General features: G+C 41.4%; 1 protein-coding gene across 1 annotated transcript in view; it reads left to right on the top strand.

The window, feature by feature from the left end:
- CSMD2 (CUB and Sushi multiple domains 2) overlaps positions 1 to 21778 on the top strand; it is a 1071431-nt gene that overhangs the window by 390209 nt on the left and 659444 nt on the right. Inside the window, exon 4 of the mRNA XM_069067881.1 lies at positions 12340 to 12534. Coding sequence (XP_068923982.1) covers positions 12340 to 12534 — 195 coding nt within the window. The remainder of the gene's footprint in view (positions 1 to 12339; positions 12535 to 21778) is intronic.

Genomic DNA, 21778 nt, shown 5'->3' with positions numbered 1-21778 from the left:
TCTGAAAGTTTAAGTGACTTTCCCATGTCACAGAGCTTATGTCTGAGGAAGGATTTGAGTTCTACTGACTCCAAGACCAGCACTTCATCTACCAGGCCACCTAGCATTATTTTCCTGGTAGGGAACAGTCTGGTGAATTTGGCTGGCAAGAGTGAGTTTTTTCTCAGTCTGTCCCTCCCAGAAAGGTCAGCCATAGAAATTCCAGACTTGCAGAGGGAAAGAGACCAAACTCACATATGCAGAGAGAGCAACTGAGAATATCTATTTGGTACCTTCCTCTTCTAGGTGATAGAGTAATTTGTACTTGCTGATGTGGGACTTTGAAAATGATTGCAAGTCATTTAGTCTGTGTTTAGTGAGGGTCTTTGTGTCATAGAGTGTCTGGTGTGTATGTGTATGTGAGTGTGTGTGTGTGTGTGTTTCTGCCTATGAGTATATCTTTGTGGATTTGCCTGTGAATACGGTTATCTGTGAGTGTGGGGCTGGATGAGGGTGTCTCTATTTGTGAATGTGTGACTGTGTGTGTGCCTCTGAATCTATCTCTGTCTGAGTGTGTGAGTGGGTCTGTGTGCCTAAGACTTTATTTCTATCTATGAATGTGTGCGTATGTGTGTGTGTGTGTCTATGAGCATGCATCTGTCTGGGAGTCTCTATGTACTCCATATCTGGGCATTCTCTATAAAATGGTTTGTTTCATGTGCCTCAGTGGGAGTTGTTGGGGTAGGGCGCACTTGGGGGAACAATAACAGACCACATTTAAATAGCCTTTATAGTTTACAAAGTACTTCCTTCACAACAATTTCTTAACGTAGCAAATGGCCTTATCCTCATTTTGCATATGGAGGGACTGCAACTCAGAGAAATGAAGGAACTTGGTCCCTGTTACAGTGAACAGTGGAACTGAGACTAGAATTGAGATGCTCTGACTGCTTCGCTGCTCTTTCCATTGAACTATACTGCCTCCATCAGTTCTCTCTTCCCCAAAACAGGACCACTTTAGTGACTCAGAAGCCCCATCTTTCTCCCCTTCTCAATCATTGCTTGTTTAGATTTCGAATTCATATTGTGCTCATAATCATTTTACTTTCTGCATCTCAGTACCATCCTTCTTCTCAGAAGCAGATAATGATTCCCACCTGCCAAGGCAGAGTGAGTCTTAAGATTAAATTGTATCTTAATCTTAACTCTTATTTAAGGATCTCTCCTTTCCCATTCCTCAGGAGCTATGGAGGGCCTGCCAGAAGGCTCTAAAATAAACTTCTTCTCTCAATGGGACCAATGGTGACCTCTTTCCATACTGATATGGGATGAACTCAAAGCCAACCATTCATTCTAAGTTCCATCTCACCCGATGTATTTCTCACTCTGGGTCCAATTGGGACAATAGGCAGAAGTTATAGAGACAAACAGCTTTGAAAGTCAGTCAAACTTCTATATATGCACATGTGTACATACATGTGTACACATATATACATATATTAAAAGGAAGCTATATTTGATATTTACCTTTTCGTATATTATCCTTTTTCTGTTCTACTTTGTATATAGAAATGTTCTCTTTTGTGCATTCAATAAATTCAGATCAATATTTTAAATATTTATATATAAAATATAATATATTTAATAAATATTAATATTTCTTTAAAATATAATATTAATAAGTAAAATATATTTATATAAAAATCAATATCTTAAAAAGAAATTATAAGAGAGGCAGATGACATAGTGATGTTGCATGTAAGGAAAAGTTTCCTAACAATGAGGGCTAACCTAAGCTGGAATGACCTACCTTGAGAGATAGTGAGTTTCCCATCATGACTGGAGGTCTTCAGATGAAGCCAAAAGGATGCCTATAGGACTTTGCCAAGTAGATTACTATTCAGGTAAAATAGAATTAAATGACCCACTTTCCTTCTCTAACTCTGAAACTCACTGGTTCTATGGAACTAAGGCAGGGATTCCCAAATTTATTTGACCTATTGTCCCTTTTAAAAAAAATTGCTCAGCACTCCCCCTGAAATCTACTTTCTTTAACCCTTTTATGGTTTTTTTTTAATTTGCATCATTTCAAAAATTATATTATTTTTTTAATTACACATCTTAAATTTAATAATTTATTGTAAATTTGTGGGGGTTTTCCTGTGACATTTTGATGATGCGATATTGCATCATGTAGCCATATAATATCATGTTATAAACAAGTTATGATACACATATTTCTTCCAATGCATGCTGGCCTTCTCAACAATGCACAACCTGCTCCCCTGCCATCACTTGCTTATTAAAACCTGTCGGTAGATGACCACTGGTCAGTTATAACTTGCATTTTGTATGTTTATTTGGAAAATAATGTAATCACTACAGCTTTAACTCTGTTACACAACAGATGAAACATGTAAGAATGGGTTTTCAAAATTTTCTTCTCTTCTTTCCTTATGTTTCTACCACCCCCTTATTTTTATTCAATGCCCCCCAATTGCCCCCTGGATCATTCCAGTGCCTCCCAAGAGGCATCTCCCACTTTGGGAACCTATGCATGGAAGGAGTTTGGATCATGAGTGAGGGAAGGTATCAACTCAGCAGAAACATCCAATCCTATTATTTTAGTTTCATGGGTTCAAATCTGATATGACACGATATGATATGACATGACATGACATAATGTAATATAATATGATAGTATAACTTTACATAAATTAATAACATTATAATATGATATGACATAACATAACATAACATAATATAATTTCTTTTGGACTAGACCTGGTGTATAGGATAAGGAAAGTCCCTCTACCTTTGCAGATTGGCACTTTCTGCCAAATATAGCACTAGGTGGCACAGTGAATAGAGCACCAGCCCTGGAGTCACCAGCCCTGAGTTCAAATTTGGCTTCAGACACTTAACACTTACTAGTCATGTGACCTTGGGTAAGGCACTTAACCCCAATTACGCTGCATTCCCCCCTTCAAAAAGCAAATATATACATAGAGAGACATGGAGATGTACTTGGGGCATTGAGAAGTGGGTGATTTATGCAGGGTTGTAGAGCCAGTATATATCAGAGATGAAATTTAAACTCAGGCCTTCCAATATAATAAGACATGATATGATACAATACAATGCAATATAATAGGATATATGATACAATACAGTATAATATGATACATCATGTCCAAAGCGTAGTTGTGTTGTATTGTGTTGTGTTATGCAGTAAAATGTATAACCTAAGACAATACAAATTACAAAGGATGTTATATAATACATTATAGCATTATATTGTCCTGTCTGAAAATGGGATTTCTGGGGCTCCTATCTGCATGGGAATAAATTATTCTAGCTACAAATTAAGAAGAATATAGGGCTAGAGGGATAAGCAAAGCATTCGACTGGGCCTTCCATTCACAACCCTACAGAAGGCAAAGGGATTTAGGTGTTTATTGGTCAGGAAATGATGTCTTCTATCTGGATGAAGGCTGCATTTGCTCTGTCTAAGCTAACACAGCATCAGCAGCTGAAAATGGGCCTAATTTTAAAGTCAAGACCTAAAAAGGAGAGGAAATGGAGCTGGGAGTCATAACAGGATGACTCTTTTCACCTCTTTCCTGTTGATGGCACGGCTTTCCTCCCGTTGCGGCCTAGTGGGATTTTGGTGTCATCTTTGACACATCTATCTCCCTTACCCCTGCATCATATCAGTTACCAAGCACTGTCCATTTTACCTCCAAAATATCTTTCCTATTCACACCTTTCACTCCTTCACTTTCTGCCTTGCCTGACTGAAATGGATTACTGCTTTGACCCTCCCCAGGGTTCCTCTCTTACTTTAAGATGCAACTCAGGTACTATCTTCTACATGAAACCCCTCCTTCCCAAACTACCTTGTGTTGTATTTAACTAAAATACATGCATACATATATACATATACATACATACATACATTTCTTTCTGTCTTTCATATTTATCCTATGTATTTTTTATTTGTACTTATCTTCCCCACTCAAATATAAGCACCTCGCTTTAAGTGAGTACTTGAAAAGGCCTTAGCCTAGAAGGGCCAGAGTCTTCCATTGCATCCTGGGTCATCTCCAGTTGTCCTGATGAATATCTTGCCACTGGACCTAGATGACTCTGGAGGTGAAAGTGAGGCTGGTGACCTTGCACAGCACTGCCTCACTTAAATCAAAGCCAACTGCAAGTCATGTCATCATCTCGCTGATGCCGTGGTCCTCTTCAAGAACGAAGGACAAACACAAGCGACAATGAGCACCTTGCAATCAGGGATTGTTTTCTTTGTACGCATGTGCCCAGCACCTAGCACAGTGTCTGCACATAGCAAGAGCTTGACAAGCTCTTGCTGACTGATTGACTGACTGATCCATTCTTTCCTCTCCACTCTCACTCTCAATACCCCATTTCAGGCCGTCATCTCTTCTTACCTCGATTTCCATAATAACTTCAGAAATGGACTTCCTGTCTCAATTCTCTCTTCAATCTATTCTATTCTATCCTATTCATATTCTAAATCACTCCTCTATTTCCATTGCCAAATAAAGTATAAATTCTTAATCCCATCATTCAAGGCCTTTCTCAATCCTGCTCTAATCTACCTGCCCTTTTATCTCCTTCTATTCCTCTTCGCCTGTTCTATGTTCTAGCCAAATTCAATGATTCAACGTCCTCAACTCTAATCCAGCCTGTCCTGTCCTCAGGCCTTTTCACTTGCTGTAGTGATACCCTCTTAACATGGCCCCAAGTCTCCCTTCCTTCTGGGTCCATTTCCGATGGTAACTCCATCACCAAGGGAGGCCCTTGACCTTCTCCCCCTCCCTCCTGATATTTCTCTCCTCTGAGGTTTTTGTGGGGTTTTGACTTAATGTCTCTTTTGTTCTCTTGTAAATTTTGTCCTCTTGTCTCATTTTCCTTTGTATCATAGAAATTTGGTTACTTATCTACACACACACACACACACACACACACAACCTCCTCTCCTCCCATTAGATTGTAAACTCATTAAGAGCAGAATTTGTCTCATCCCTATGATTTTAACCCAGCACAGGGCCCTGCACATAGTTGGTACTTATTAAATATTTGTTGAATTGTTTTACTAAATCATATAAAGGGTAATCACATAGAAGAGTTATTAGACACAGTCTGTTTAGCCTCAGACTACAAAACTATGATCTTACAGAGAAAAAGATTTGGACTCAGGACATTTAGAACCGTCCCACCATGGATGCCTCCTTAAGTAGTGTGTTTGTGTTCCCTATCACTAGAAATGTTCAACAGGGTCTGAATTTACCCTTTCAAGAAGAGATTCCTGGATTAGTATCAGCTCATGCCTCTATGGTCTCATTCTTTGAAAAGATGCTGTGATTCTAAGTTCAGATTGCATTAAATTGAAGAGAGACAGAGACAGAGAGACAGAAAGAGAGAGAGACAAAGAGAGACAGACAGACAGAGAGATCATAAAGGCATAATTTATTGAGTCCCAATCTTCCATCATGTTAAATGTGTCAACTTCCAGTGTTGAAAGGTTACCAGACCTCCTGAGATCTGGGTTCTAGTTCGTGCTCTGACTCTGATTAGCTATGCAATTGTGGGAAATCACTGGCCTTTTAGAAACTTAGCCTTCTCATTTGTAAAATGGACCTGGACCCCAAGAATAAACAAGTAACAGAATTCTGAGCCTTTCAGAGATCATCTACACCAGCCTTTTATTTGAAGTATTAGCCATCACTAAAGCATGCCTGACAAGGCTGTCATTCAGTCTCTGCTTGAGGACTTCCAGTGACAGAAAACTCACTACCTTTTGAGTCACCCCATTTCACTTGGGGGCAGTTCTCATTGTTAGGAAGTTCTTGCCATGATGAAGTCCCCACCAGTTCCAGAGCTAGGATCTCATGTAGAAATCTTTCTCTCTGCCTATAACCTGTAGCCATCAGTCTTTGTTCTGTCTCTTCTAGGACCAAGGAACCAAGGATAACAAGTCAACACGCTCCTTCACCTGACAGCCTTTAAAATATTTGAAGGTTGATGAAGATTTAGGAACTTACTTAAATGACATATAGAGCAGGCTTAGCACCTGGAAATTTTACAATAGGTGACCCTCCCAAGAAATTGAGGCCAAAGAAACTCTTCCTGCCACTTACTTAGGTCTTATAGTTGTTCACCCCTTGGTCAGATTTTGAAGGAGCTGAAGGATAGCTGTCCCTGTTTCCTTCCAGTTCCCTCTCACCATCCTTGAACATTGAGAGCATTCATGCTGTTATTTCGTTTTTCATGTTGCTCAATTTCCCCATCCACTCTGATCTGTTCTCATCATTAGTACAACCTTCTCACTCCATTGGACCCCTGACCCCATCAAAACAGACCTATTTCTATATTTATCCTCTCAGAAGGATGTTCTCTCCTACCTGATAATTAATTAATAAGATATTCTTTCCTTGAATAAGCCTGTATTAATGTGCCAGGCAGTGTGCTAGACTTGAAGATACATAAACAAGAGAGAAACAGTCCCTGCTCTCAGGAAGTTTATATTTGATTTAAGAAAAGAATATGTCCACAGAAAAACACACAAGGTTCACAAAGTAAATTAAAGTCATTTGTGACTGAGGAGGCCACTGACAACTTGGGAAGGGAGAAGAGCTCAAGAACAGGCTCCTGTAGGAAGGGGTCATGCTTGCAAATAAGTCAATGTGTTCCTCTTCCCAAGTAATATCGTGGCAATTTACAGTCTTCTAGAGACAATGCCTTAACCCATATGAATGGAGTAATGATGAATTTTTCATCTTGTGACAGGCCAGTAGGAAAAATAAAATCAACGACTTTAGGCCTTTGCTTGGAATCAGGAGATAAAGAATCTTCCTCCCTCTTCTCTGTCTCCTGTCTCATCACTGAGAGCAGTTTTATGCACTTAGAGTGTTCCTCTTCTCGCTCCAGATCAAACTGGCCTCAAATAGCCCTCTCTTAAGGATTCTGCTTTGCCCGCATTTTTCCCTGCTGTGTATCTTGGCAGATGGCACCCAGTACATTTCTCTCACACACACAGATTTCTCCTTGAAAACAGGGGTGTATATTTATCGAACACACAGAATTGAAATATACACTGATTACTTTGGGGACATTTTAGCTCAAAAACAAATATGCTCATCTACCAGATAACTAACTTCTCTGCAGGGGGAAAGCTAGCTTTGCTACGAATCCTAACAGGCTTTCTCACAAGCATGGAGGCAGAAAGGAAATGGAAGGAGATTATATGTTCCCAGGGGCACTACTGGGCTGTTCTTGAAGTTTGGGGCATGTATCTGAGAAACCTATAGTCTGACAAAGGACTGTGGCATTTTGCAAATAAAGTCTAGCGGGGGGGGGGGGGGGGGGGGGGGGGAGGGGGGTAACAAAAAACATCAACTCCTTGGCAGGGACAAAAAACCCCTAGCTCCAAAACCCTCCTCTTCCTGATAGGAAGAACTCAAGTAAACTTCATTCTCTTTGCTCATCTTTATACCCCTTTGGGGCCTCCTGCAAAAGGTCATACATCTCCCATCAACTCATGACCCTGGATATTTGTTTGGTTTTTTTTTTTTTTTTTAGGGAAGAGGGCAGTGGAATTCTAGAAAAATCCTGCCCCAATGTCCCCAGAAAACACACTTCCCCAAAGGTCTCCTCTGGGACCTGGCCCTGATTTCCCTTCTGCACCCTATGGGTTTTCAACTAGCAGGCTGGACATAAGAAGATATTATTCATTCCATATCTTCAATTGACTCTCAAGGTGAAGGTGGTCAACCCTTGATGGTACCAAATCTGTGCTCCCCACTTCCCCAGACACTGGGAAGAAAATATCCTGGGTCTATCTTGCTATTTCTCTCACATTCCCAAGAGTTTCCCCTTTTCTCAGGCCCCTATTCTATATTTCAATCTTACGTAACTTAAAAAAATATATCCAATATTGCCCTACCTGAGAGGGGGAAATAGACTTTGTGACCTGCCCTTATCCTTTGTCAACCAAGGACTAGGTATTGTTCCAGTCACCATGACACTGTCCTTTACCATCCTCTCTTACCCTATCTCTACTTCACACTTTCCTTTTGGTTAGATAGAAGAAAGAAATAAAGAATCACAGTCCTGCTTCTCCAGAAATGACAAACCGCTCATCATTTCTATATGGGAAACAAAGTCTCCAATTAAAAAAACAACAAAAAGGAGATGATTTAACCTTTGTCGTATTCCAGCCAGGGAGAAAATCTATTGTCACACAATCACCGAGGCTATTGTGCTGATAGTCAAGAATGGAACACTTGGGATGGGTGGGGGAATAAAATTCCCCACAGCTAATCTATGATAGAATTGGTCAATGTAGGGTGAAGCTTTAGCAATATTGTTCCATGCACTGTCGGATGTAAATATTCTGCTCTTCATTGTGTAAGCAATCAAAGGGAGGCTTTTATAGACAGGGGAGCCTGAATGGTTATAATATCTACTCCAAGGAGCTCGTAGAGGAAATCAGAGAATATTGTGTTTTCCAAAGCCTCCTTTAGCAGCCTGTCTTTAATCTTTTGCGTCGGTCCAGTAAGTTGTATGCTGGCCACATCACAAAGGCCTGCACTTTAAATGTTGTCCTTGACATTATTAAAAAGCACAGAATAAGGAATTAGGCCGGAGGTTTAAAAAAAAAAAAGTCACTCTCAAGACGGTGCCATCCAGCTGTCTCCTGGCAGGCATCATCTTCCCATGCCTTTCCTGTCTCCCTTTGCTCAGGGACAGCAAGGTGAAAGAGCCTGGGGGACGGGCACCCATTTTTCATGGCAGAGGTCCCACAGGAAGAGACAGGTCAAAGTGCTCCGATTGTTAAGAGTTCATTAAGTAAAGAGCAGCAAGCATCGGAGAGTGACTTTTAAAAATGATCGACTTTTATTTATAATGACGTTCCAGCCATTAATTTCCAAGGAAGAAAGCCCCAAAGCCGAAGCAGGTTCATTAGAAATTTGACATTAGTAATTTAATTAAATCGGGTCTTTGCGTCTTGTTGCAGAAAATGAAACGTTAGTTCTATACCGATTCTCAGCTCATTTACCCCGATTCTCTCCCTCCCCCTCACCTTGGGCTCCTTATCTTCTGGAATTAACACTGCTCCACCTGCCCAGCGTGGGCCAAACTCTTCAGAAAGGGTAAGGCATTGAGGGAAAAGAAGGTGATCAATATGAAAGGCAGAGAGAGATAGCACCTGTGGGGAGGTAGAGTCATGTCTGGCTCTGAGATGACGGGTTGGGAATAAAGATCTCTGACTTTAGAAGCAGCCCACAATGCTATCCTTTCTGTAAACAGTATCCTTCACCAGGCTCACTGAACATCCACAGAGAGCCTTGTCTCTCCATCACAGGCTCCACAGACCCAACAGACTCTATAGTAAGCTTTGTACCTCATAGAATCATAGCAGAGTTGGGAGGTATCTTCAGGGCCACTTAATTCAAGCCCCTTCTTTTACAAATAAGGAAAATGAACCTCCAAAAGAGTTGATCTGCTCAGGGTCACAGGATAAAGAGATCTCAGATCCCAGTGGCCTAAATTTCCATCTAGACATGTAGATCCAGCCTTACATATGGGGGAAGAGAGATCCTCCTATAACTGTGATTTGCAATGGCTCCCGGTGCTTGGTCTAAGAGGCAGCTGGGTGGAGCAATGGATAGAACTATAGACCTGGAATCAGCAAGGCCTGACTTCAAATCTGGCCTCAGACGCTTATCAGTTGTGTTACCCTGGGCTAGTCATTTATCCTTTCTATGGTTCAATTATTCTGTCTGTAAAATGGGGGCAATAATAGTACCTCCCTCCCAGAGTTATTATGAGGATAAAATGAGTTAATATTTATAAAGGACTTTGCAAAATGTAAAGCTCCATATAAATACTATCTGTTGTGGTAGTTGTTGTTTTTATAGTTGTTGTTATTCACCAATCCCCCTCTCCCCTTCTGAAAATTCCTGCCAACATCTCCTTTCTTGGCAGCCTATTGAAGGTGGCTGTCCAGTCTGAGCTAGGTTTAGGCATTTAAGCATCAGGAAGATGTAACCCTTCAGAACTGCTTAGTTTACCTGGCTAATTACAACTGGGGACCAAACAACTCCCTACTAATAAACACCCCCTCCCAGGTAACATAATGTCAAAAACTCATTAAAATTCACAAACTTACAGCCTAGATAGAGAGACTCAGAAAGTAGATTTGGAGGCAAACTTCTCATGTTGTGATCTGTGGCCACATCTTTGACCCTGGAATATTTGGTATATAGCAAAGCTCCAGTCCAGGAACTTGTATGTCCTTCTTGAGGCCCTGCTAAGCCAAAGTGGGCAATGAGGTGGTAAAGTGAATAGAGCACCAGGCCTGAAGTCAGGAAGACTTATCTTCATGAGTTCAAATATGACCTCACATATTTACTAGATGAGGGACCCTGGGCAAGTCACTTAATCCTGTTTGACACAGCTTCATCATCTATAAAATAAACTAGAGAAGGAAATGACAAACCACTCCAGTATCTTTGCCAAGAAAACCCCAAATGGAGTCACACAGAGTAGGACATGACTTTAAAAACACCCAAAGGTGTTCTATTCTTTTAGAGTGTTGTTTTAACAAAGGATGCAGAAGAGATCTTGTGATCTTAAAGGTGATCATTGCAAGAATCATGTAATGTGAGCATATAAAACCAGAAATTTGGGAGTGGGTGTAATGAGGGATGGCAATATGGTTCAGCAGGACCTTTGATCTTTATCTAAGATCAGAAAGCCTGTGATTCAGTCTGGAAAGAATTCAGTAGGCCCAAGCCGACTTGGAATCAGAGTTGTAAAAGTTTATTGTACGCTTTACAGTGGGCAAGGGTCCTCAGGGGACCTGTAAGTTTATTGTTAGGCTGTACAGTGGGCAAGAGTCCTTTAAGGAACCTGAAACCTCAAAGGGGTAGAATTAAGGTTTTCATAGAATAATCCATAGTAGAACCCATGCCAATTATGCTAACTAGGTGATTAAGGGTGGGATTAAGGAGGAGTTAAGGTGGGGCCAAGTGTTTAAAGGGACATGTACTTTTAATGTAACTGCGCAGGCGTATTGCCCATGATTCCCTGGGAAAAAGCCCAGGGGGGAGGGGCGCTACCTGGAGGTGTTGTTTTAGGCTTGAAATGTCACTAAGTCAGCTAGCGGTCAAGGGCTGACTGAGAAGTGCCCAGTCTGCCACCCATCAGTGTCATGTTTGACAAGATTGATGTCTGGGAACCAAGGCTAACAGAGACTCAGTGTGTAGATAACAGGCTAAGGAGTTAACCCAGAGAAAGGGTCCTGAAGAATTCATGGAGGCAGCCAAGGAGTCAACCTAGAGATAGGGTACCGAAGGTTTCATGCTGGCAGCGGGACACTATACCAGGGGGAGATAATGGTTGCCTAAGCGGTAATGTTTATAGATACTTTTGTGAAAGATTCACAGGTGTAGCTTGTCACTGTTCCAAGCTGAGATAAACAATTCATGAGTTGTTGCTGGGCAGAGTTAATGCTCTGAAGCTAGGCAGAGTGCAAGTAGGGGGAAGGGGCAGAGTTAATGCTCTGAGTCTGGTGGGGGAGGGCATGATTTTACAAACTGGTTTTATAGACTGATGTTAAAAATTGAGTTTACAAATTGATTTTACAAACATAGATCCCAGGCACCCCATGAGGTGGGTAGCTATAGTGCCCTGTCTCAGGGTACCTCAGCCCCCGGTGAGCAGCTCCTAATAAAAGGTATGAGCTGTCCTTCTATAGGGACAACCATGAAACTCACTGAACTTTTCTTTCATTCAGGCTTAAAGGCTTCATCAGGCCTTGGATTTTGAAATTGGTATCTGAGGAGATAAGAACAAGATGTATTATAATGCATGGCAGTGTGGAATGGCTGTCCACTGACTGAGTGCTCTGAGGTTTAGAGGAAGGAAGAGCCATTATGGGTGAAGCAATGAAGGCTGAAAGGAGGGGAACTTTGACTAGGTCTTGAAGGTTGGGCAGAATTTGGATAAACAGAGAAGACAGTAAATGAATTCCAGCCAAGCAGAAATAGCCACGATTTGTTGGAGCTAAGGGACCTACAGATCAGTTGAAGGAAGGAAATCTGGAAAAGTAGATTGGGGCAAGGTGGTGGAGAGCCTTGAATGCTGCCTTATGTAGTTTGGATTTTTGCCTTTAGGCAATGGGAAGCCTTTCAATATTTTGTTGTCTGTGTGGAAAGAGAGTCATTAGTGAGGAAGCTTTCTGAGAAGGTAAGAGGGAAGAGAAAGGGTGAGAGGCTTTGGCTAGTAACTAAGCATGGTGGGTATCTTTCTTTGTCTTAACAGTTCTCCCCAGTCACACATGTGGGAACCCAGGGAGACTCCCCAATGGCATCCAACAAGGCACGACTTTCAACCTGGGAGATAAGGTCCGCTACAGCTGTAACACTGGCTTCTTTCTGGAGGGACATGCGGTGCTCACCTGCCATGCCAGCTCTGAGAATAGTGCCACGTGGGACTTTCCTTTGCCCACCTGCCGAGGTAAGCGGTTACCTGAATAGCCTCTGTGTATGGGATCAAAAGCAATCCCCACCTCTCCTTTTTCCCTCATTCACCCTCTCAGCTTTAAGAAGGGGTAGGGCAAGAGGAGCTGGGTCCAATGGCACCTCTTATGATGGGGAACGACACATACACACCTCTACACACATACAAAGAAGACCAACACAAAGCTAACCATTTGCTCCCTTGTGCAAAAATTCCCCAGGGCTCTCAACTGACTCTACATAAAGTACAAACACCTTAGCTTGGTATTTTGAGGCTCTCCACACTCTCCAGCTTAACTTTTCCAGCCCTATTGCTTCCATCCATAAATGCCACTTTCCATCTGAACCTGAATTAGCTATTCTCTGAGCTTGACTTTGCATTTCCTGCTTCCATACATTTGCAAGTCATCTATTCCTGGGATGAATTCCATCCTCATCCAAAACTTTTAGAATCTTCCTTTCATCAATCAGTCAAACAACAAGCAATCATTAAACACCTACTATGTGCCAGGCATTTTACTAGGCATTGGGGATATGAATACAAAGAAGCAAGTGACCCCTGCTCTTTAAGGCTCAGTTTGGTAATTATCACTTCCCCTATAAAACCTTCTTTGTTATCTGCAGTTGTCCTTGTCCTCTCCTTCTTCCTCTTCTTTTATTTTCTTATCTCTGTGTATATTGTGTCCCACCTGCAGGTAGAGAATAAATTCTTCAGAGCTGGGATTGTTTGGGTTTTGTCAGAGTCCAGAGTCCAGCACCATAGGATCATAGATTGAATGAAACAACTGAGTGCCAGAGAAGTTAAATGATTCACTTAAGATTATACATGTGATAAGCATCAGAGCTAGGATTCAAATCCAGGTCTTCTGACTCCAAATCCAGGGCTCTTTAGGCTGTACCAAGCTGCCTCTTAATAAGTATTGACCTTAATAAATTTAGCATGTTTGCCTAATTGAATTTTTGGATCAACATAAAGCAATGTATCTATTAGTGCAAATGATATAATGCAAACAGATTACAGCACAAACCTCAGTGTGGAGAGCCCCCAAATAAAGGATTGATCAAGTCTCCAGGGATGCAGGAAGGCTTTTTGGAAAAGGAAGGCATTAAGCAAAATTTTGAAGGAGAGGAGTAAATATGGAATTTTGAAAAAGGCATTCCTATCTTTGTGAGAGAAATTGGGGCTTTTAATATGACAAATAGTTTGATGTTCCTGCTGAATCACCTGGAGTATTAATTTGACTATGGGCACCTGGGGGTGGGAGCTCTGGAGTTTCTATTTTGTTTTGGGAAGGGAGTCATCAAAAACCTTTAGAAAACAACTTGGCAGAGTCTTGACCAGCCTTCATGGCTGTGTCAGAGACCTGCTCCCTTCCACCCTGGGGACTTCAGATTCAAAGGCCTGAAACATAGCCAGATGGGAGACTCTGAGTCTAATCAGGCACCATATGCAGCCACAAGGAAGCAAATAAACCAAGCCTTACAAAAAAAGAGAAAAGGTAGAAGCAAAGGCAGCCTGCGTAATAATCCTGGAGATTCTAAAGTAAAATGTTGAGGGTCTGGGACAGCTAGGTGGTTCAGTGAATAGGGTGCCGTCCCTGAAGTCAGGAGGGCCTGAGTTCAAATCTGACATCAAACACTTAACACTTAACTAGCTGTGTGACCTTGGGCAAGTCACTTAACCCCAACTGCCTTGCCCCCTCCAAAAAAATGTTGAGGGTCCATCACTTACAACACCAATAAAATGGAAGAGTTTTGTTGATATGCACCATTGTGAAGGACATTGTCATCCTGATACCTTGAAGGTGACATATTTTGTGTCTTAAGAAATGAGGACTATAAAGAATTCAGAGAAACAGGAGATTTTGCCTGAGTTTGCCTAAAACAGAGTAAAGTAAAAAACAAAACAAAACAGGAAAACTATCTATAACAATGACTAAAGTAACATAAAGGAGATGACCAAAAAACAAAGGTGGATGGTGTTAATAATTTATCTTGGCTGTGGAGAAAGCATGATGAAATAAGTGCATTGTCCTCCTTCCTTTGGGGAATTATGGGTGTGGAATACGCTGTCAGATTTGATCTGTTTGTCTGTTGGTTTTACTTAAACTTTTGTTGCTGTTGTTGTTGTTATTATTGTTGCTGCTGCTGCTGCTACTATTACAAGGGAGGAGTTATGTTGGGAAATGATTCCTGTACAAGTAACTTGACTTATGTCTATGAGGAAGCCTTGGGAGATATGGCCCACGTTCTTAGTGATTGTTCATTATGAAATGTCTCATGCTTTTGCACTGAGTTAGAGAGGAACAGGCTGGGGTTTGAACTTCCAGCTCTGCTCTAGTAAACACCCCTCTCTCCTGTGTGGCTCCCTCCTTCCTCTGTGTCCTCAAACCTCAAACAAAAGACACCTGGCAACATAAGAACAGGTTCAGCCATGGGTGTTTATGTGAAGTAATGTTAAATCCGGCAAATGTATTTTTACTAGAGCAAAATTTTTTAAAACACAATTGAGCAAAAGACTAGGGTGGTTTAGGGCCTGACTATTATCTCAGTGCTTCTGCTATAGGATAGAACTCCTACAATAAAAACACACAGTCATGCCTCCCAGCTTGTCCATAGAAGTCATCTCTCATGAACTAAAGAATGGAATTGCATATGGGGCAGGCACCAGCTGCTGCCATGGTCATGTTCCTTAATAACTGCCACCTGTCCCTTCTTTCTCTCTTCTTCCAGTCACAAAATTCCCACAGTCCTGGGAAACCTGCTCCCCTCTGATGGACAGCTAATTTCACATTAGTTTCTCCTCTTCCCAAACTTGGAAGAACTACGAATATGAGGCTTTATGGCTGGCCTACACCTTATAGAGGTTGTTATGCGCAGAAACAAGACCTCAATAAAACACTTTTTTAAAGAATTGACTAGAATCTTGACATCCTCCTTGCAGAGCCTGACAGAGTCAGTAGAGAGAGTTTGTTCTTTGAGGCCTGGCTGGTTCTAATAAGCACCTACCTGTCTGTGATCTTAGAGCTGGCCATAGTCACAGAGAGCAAAGGGAGTGACAAAAGGAATTTCAGAGAAAATTGGAAGATGGATCTGTCCATATGTGACTGGTCATAAAAGTGATATATTGGATGGAGTGCTGGACCTGGAGTGAGAAAAACTTGAGTTGAAATCTGGTCTCAGACACTTACTGTGTGACCATGGGCAAGTCACTTAAACCCTAACTCAGTTTCCTGATCTGTAAAATGGGGATAATTATACCACCTAACAACCATACCAAGTTATTATGAGGATCAAATAAGATAATAATTATAAAGTGATTAGCACAGTACTTGACTCATAATAGGCACTAAATAAGTGTTAATTGTTGTTGTTGTTAGGGCTAAATGAAATAATAATTGTAAAGCAGTTAGCACAGTGCCTGGAACATAGTAAGCCCTATGTAATGTTAGTTGTTATTATTCATCATCATTAATTATACCCTTACAGAGCAACTGCGTTTGATCATAAGTTAAAATAACTCATTTGAACCCAATACCCCATTCCTTAACTCAGCCCCAAATTACTGCAGCCAGACTCTGAATTTTACTTCTCTCTATTTCCCTCACATTCTCTTTAGATCTTCATCTTGATCTTGCTGTAGATCCTGCCCATGCCTCTGGCTTTTAAGTTCTATAATCTGGCTTCCCAGTTACTGATTGTAGTTTATTGCAATTGTGTTTCTGCCCCCCAGTCTATACTGGCTTTTCCCAACTGCCACACCTCCTTCCCAAGCTCCCTGTTCTCTGTTCCTCAAATCCAGAAGAAATCTGCCAGTGCCACTGAAACAAAGTCCGTGACAGGTCCCAACCCAAGCTCTGCCTGGGGATGTAGCAAGGGAAATAGTAGATCACCCTGCTAAACTGGAATGGAAAGAACTAGGAAGGATTAGTGCCACAAGCCAGTTATCTGAGGATCCATGGGAATTCCTAATACTTTTCTAAGGACTTGGTGATGTACTTAATGAGCTCTAGCTTCTAGCTAAAGTTAAAAAGGCAGCTGATGTTTAGGAAATTCAGGCTAATAGAATCAGCACCTCAGAGCTAGAAGGGTGCTCCGAAGTCACATAGTCCAATACCTGCTTGACATGCAAACTCCTTCCTCAGCATCACTGACAAGTGGTTGTTCAACTTCTGTTAGAACTCCAGTAATTAGAAATAAACTAGGAACCAAGGAAACAGAGCTCTAATTCTGAGAAAGTTCTTCCTTTAAAAGCTAACTACTTATTACTTCTACCCCCTTCTAAATACCAAATGCAACAGACGTTTATTAAGCACCAACTATAGTAATAACTCAGAGAAGGAAATGGCAAACCACTCCAGGATATTTGCCATGAAAACCCCATGGACAATATCGGCATGCTATGATCCACAAGGTCACAAAGAGTCAGACGTGATCAAACAACAACAACAACATAATAGTTAATAATAATAACTGGATTTTTCATATCACTATAAAATACTTCACATACATCACTTCATTTGAGCCTTGAAACAACCCTATAAAAATAAGTTCTATTATTATCCCCATTTTACAGACAATGTAAATTTGGTCTCAGGAAGGTTAAATGATTTGCCCAAGGTCACACAGCTAAGAAGTATCCAAGGTGGAAGTCAAACTTAGTTCATCTTGATTGAAAGTTCCCTACTCTATCCATTCCATCAGAAGCCCTGTGATTAGATGCTAGGTATACAGAACAAACAAAAACTAAATAGTCCCTGCCCTCGAGGAATGTATATTCTACTGGGTGATAAGATATTTACATAGAGAAGTAAATACATATTAATTTCTTACCAAGGAGGGTGAGAGTCCTGACAACCAGGGGATCAGGTGAAATCTCCTATTGTAGTTAATCAATTATTCAATTGTCAGACATTTATTAAGTGCCTCCTGTATGCCAAGCAGTGGGATCTGGAGAAACAAATACAGAAATGAAACATCCCTTACCCTCAAGAAACTTACATCCTATTAGGGGAGACACATGTATGTGTAAGTGTGGTTGTTTTCATTTGTTTTCATTGTGTCCAATTCTGTGGGACCGCATTTGGAATTTTCTTGGCAAAGACATTGAGTGGTTTGCAACCTTCTTCTCCAGTCCATTTAACAGATAAAGAAACTGACACCAGTTGGGTTAAATGACTTTCCCAGGGTCACATAGCTAGTAAGTGTCTGAGGTCGGGTTTAAACTCAGGTCTTCCTGACTCCAGGCCCCCTGCTCTGTCCACTGCACCACCTAACTGCCCACATATTTGTTGTTGTTCAGTTGTTTCAGTCTTGTCCAGTTCTTTGTGACCCCATTTGGGGCTTTCTTTGTAAAGACACTAGAATGGCTTGCAATCTCCTTCTCCAGATCTTTTTATAGATGGGGAAAGTGAGGCAAACAGGGTTAAGTGACTTGTCCAGGGTCACATGGCTAGTAAGCATCAGGGACCGTATTTGAACTCAAGAAGATGAGTCTTCCAGACGTCAGGCCCAGCATTCTATCCACTATACCACCTAGCTGCCCCAGCCGCCCATGTATAAGTGTATACAAATATGTACAAAATAAACACAAGTTGATTTGGAAGGGTGCAGCAGGAGGAAAGGGAGGGGTCCTTTCAAAGGTACAGAGGCAAGAGATAAAATGTCATGATTAGAGAATATAAAATAGATCAGTTTGCCTGAAATGTAAGAGTGTGGGGAGAGGCTCCATAATAATTGTAAAGCACTTAGTCGGGAGAGAGATGTTAGGACAAGCTTATGGAGCCACTGTTCCTAACTATTTTCTTTATCATGCTGAAGATCTTTTGCTTCAGTGATCCTCATATGGCCTAGTCCCCAGGCCTCTCACTCTTCTGGGTGCTTTAATCTGGATACTTTCCTGAAAGCGTGGTGCTCAGAACAGACTACAGTATCACAGCTTTAGTTTGACAGGGCCAGATCACGGTAACATTGTCCCTTCTTTCGGGAGATCAGGCTGCTGTGGGGCTGAGTTGAGAGAACAGATGTGGGCTTTGTTGCTTGCCTGGGCAGATTCACTCTCCACAGTAATACATGGGAGACTCTGAGGTTTCTCAAGGAAGGGTGGGAGGGGCATTAAGAAGCAGGCAGAAGTCTGTGGTATGTTGTATGTGTCATTGGCGTGGTTAGAAGCTGCCTGAGCCTCAGAAGCATAAGAGAGGCAGTGTTTGTGATGAGCATGCCTTGCCACAGGAGGTATGGTATGAGAGTGTGGGTGTCTGAGAGCCTTCCGTCCTGTGAGGTTTGCCTTGGAGCTCTTGATCCTCTATTAAAAGTTGGCTTAGGAGAAGGGGAGTACGGGGGGGACATGGTGTACAGGTGTACGGCTTGTGTCCTTATTAACTATGCCTGATTCCCAGCCTCTAACAGCAGTGTGGAACAAGGAATGACAAAGCCTATAAGATCAGATTCTAATTCATGGGCAACTGGGCTTGCCTCCAGGTTTCTGTCTCTGAAGGCAAGTGCCCCAGGGGACACCGAGACATCTAGAAGTTTCCATCCATTATGCTTCTGCTAATGCAGCAGAAGATTAAATTAATTTTTTTGTCTGCTGCCTCATGTTATTGACTCATATGGAGTTTGTATCCACTAAAGCCCACAAAAACTTTTTTACATGTTGTCTACTTGTGCCTCTCCCATCCTATTCTTTTATGTCTTAAAAAAAAAAAAACTCAGGTTTACTTCTATTATATTTCATCTTATTAGATTTGACTCATCATTCTAGCCTGTTGAGAGCTTTTTGGATTCCAGTCCTCTCATCTAGCTTGTTAACTCTACCTTCCAGCTTTGAGCCGTCCTCAAACTTGGAAAGCATATTATCTATCTATCCCTTCATTTAAGCCACTGATAGAAATGTTTAACTGACCAGACAATATTTAGAAGGAACATAATATCCATCTTCGTGTATTTGGAGGGCTGTCATTTATTTTGCTTAGCAGCAGAGGACTGAACTATGGTAGAAGCAATGGGTAGAAGGGAAGCAGCTTTCAGCTCCATGTTAAGAGAGAATTTCCCAATAATCAGAGCTATTCCAAAGTGAGAGGAGCTGCTTGAAGAGACAATGAGTTCCCTATCAGTGAAGTTCTTTATGTGGAAGCTGTTCATGTACACAACATTGTATATCCTAAGGTCAACCTAGCTAGCAAAATACTGACAAAAGAGGTCTTTTATTCAGTTAAACCTAGGATGTTGTACCAATAAGAAGTAGTATCAACAAAGTGTACTGAGAGTACTTCCTTCTATCATAGCAGATGTGCTATTATACACCCTTTGTCTCAGCTCATGCCCTTACTGGAGTAACTGCGTCAGGAAGCAGCCTGGAGGTTACATCCTGGACAGCTACATTCCTGACTGAGCAACTCAAAGATTCAAGTGTTGGGAAAAGAGGCTATATGTAGATTTATAGATTGAAAACTGGAAGGGACATTAATGAGTATATAATCTAACCTCTCATTTTATGGTTGAGAAAGTCAAGACCCAGGGAGAAGCTATAACTTTCCCAAGGTCACACAGCTGAAAAGTAGCAGAGTCAGGGTTCAAACCCAAGCCTTCTGACTCTCAATCCAGTATTCATGCCACTACTGTACTGAGGCAGGAAAGTTGTCAATTCCTCCAACATGTCCTGCATCTGACACACAATATGGCCTCCAATTCTCTACTCCTTCAAGTGGTTATCCACTAATGTAGAACTCTTGGATTTCATTTCTCTCGACACCCTGGTTTCTGACCCAGCATGTAGGGTTCTGCTTACTAACTTACATCAAAGCTGTCTTCATAGAAATTCATGAGACATTGGCTAGGAAGGCAACTAAATAGATGGGCATTCCCTGGAATGAGCATTACCATCGGGCCTTCCCATAAGCACACTAATAACTACATAATAACTAATAACCCAAACTAAGGTTGGTGGATTGTAAGTTGATTGTGAATTGATCTAACCATTGTGAAAAAGAATTTGGAACTGTATTTTAAAAGTCTCTAAACTGTTCATGCCATTTGATTCAGCAATTTCATTATTAGATCTACATCCCAAAGAGACTAAAAAAATAGGAAAAAGATTCATAAGGAGCAAAGAACTAGAAATGGTTCCCATCAATTGAAAAGTGGCTGAACAAATTGTGGTCAATATAATGGAATATTATTGTATCTTAAGAAATGAGGAAAGGGACAGATTCAGACAAACTTGGGAAGACTTGTGTTAACCAATACTGAGAGTCAGTGAAGTGAATAGAACCTGAACTATACCAGTGCTAATTAGCTCCATTAATGAGAAATAAAAAATATAATGTTGTTTATGCTGTAACATTATTAAGAAAAACAATTATGAAAGGCTTAAATTGGTTTCAGCAAGCTATCCATCTCCTGGGAGTGAAATGATAAATTCAAAGTATATAATGAGAAGGGAAATTTTCAGACATGGTCAGTTTGGGGATTTGTTTTGCTTAACTATGTATATTTGATACAAGGATTTTGCATTCCTCTCAGTTTTGGGGAGTTTGGCAGGAAGATAAAAGGGGAGGGAGGAATCTATCTATAGGCTTACCAAAATGGAAAGAAAAAAGTCATAGAGAGGGGTCAACAAAGCACAAGAACAGAAGTAAGAGCAATAGGAAATCCAGACAAGCAGGACAGTTTTTGTTTGTTTGTTTGTTTGTGTGTGTGTTTTTGCCTTTTGGAGGGCAATTGGGGTTAAGTAACTTGCCCAAAGTTACACAGCTAGTTTGTGTATGTGTGTGTGGGTGTTAAGTGTCTGAAGCCAGAACTGAACTCAGGTCTTCCTGACTCCAAGGCCAGCACTTTACTCACTGCGCCACCTAGCCACCCCCTAAGCAGGACAGTTTTGAAAGTAACATGTTGAGGGATGGATACAAGATGGCAGCATAGAAGCAGGAAGACTCCCTGTGCTCCCCCCATAACTACCTCAAATACCTATAAAAAAATAACTCTAAACAAACTGTAGGGCTACAGAATCTACAAAGTGACACAGAGAAACAAACCTCCCACTGAAGACAGCCCAGCAGGAAGGGTCCATTGCAGCATGCTGGGAGCAGAGCCCCAGCCCCGCATGAGCCCATGGTTTTAGGCCCAGGGCTGCCACCACCAGTCCTGGCTGAAGGGACTTTAGGAGAGTGGTATCACCAGCAGCTGCAGTGGTTGCCAGAACTATCAAATGCATAAATGCCAAAGACAAAATAAGAGGTCAG

Source organism: Petaurus breviceps, unplaced genomic scaffold (genome assembly GCF_028583685.1).
Source record: "Petaurus breviceps papuanus isolate PSGF00001 unplaced genomic scaffold, PetGlider_PUasm1.0 90760, whole genome shotgun sequence".
Classification (NCBI taxonomy): domain Eukaryota; kingdom Metazoa; phylum Chordata; class Mammalia; order Diprotodontia; family Petauridae; genus Petaurus; species Petaurus breviceps.
The sequence above is the reverse complement of the archived record's forward strand: the minus strand, read 5'-3'. Positions and strand labels throughout refer to the sequence as shown.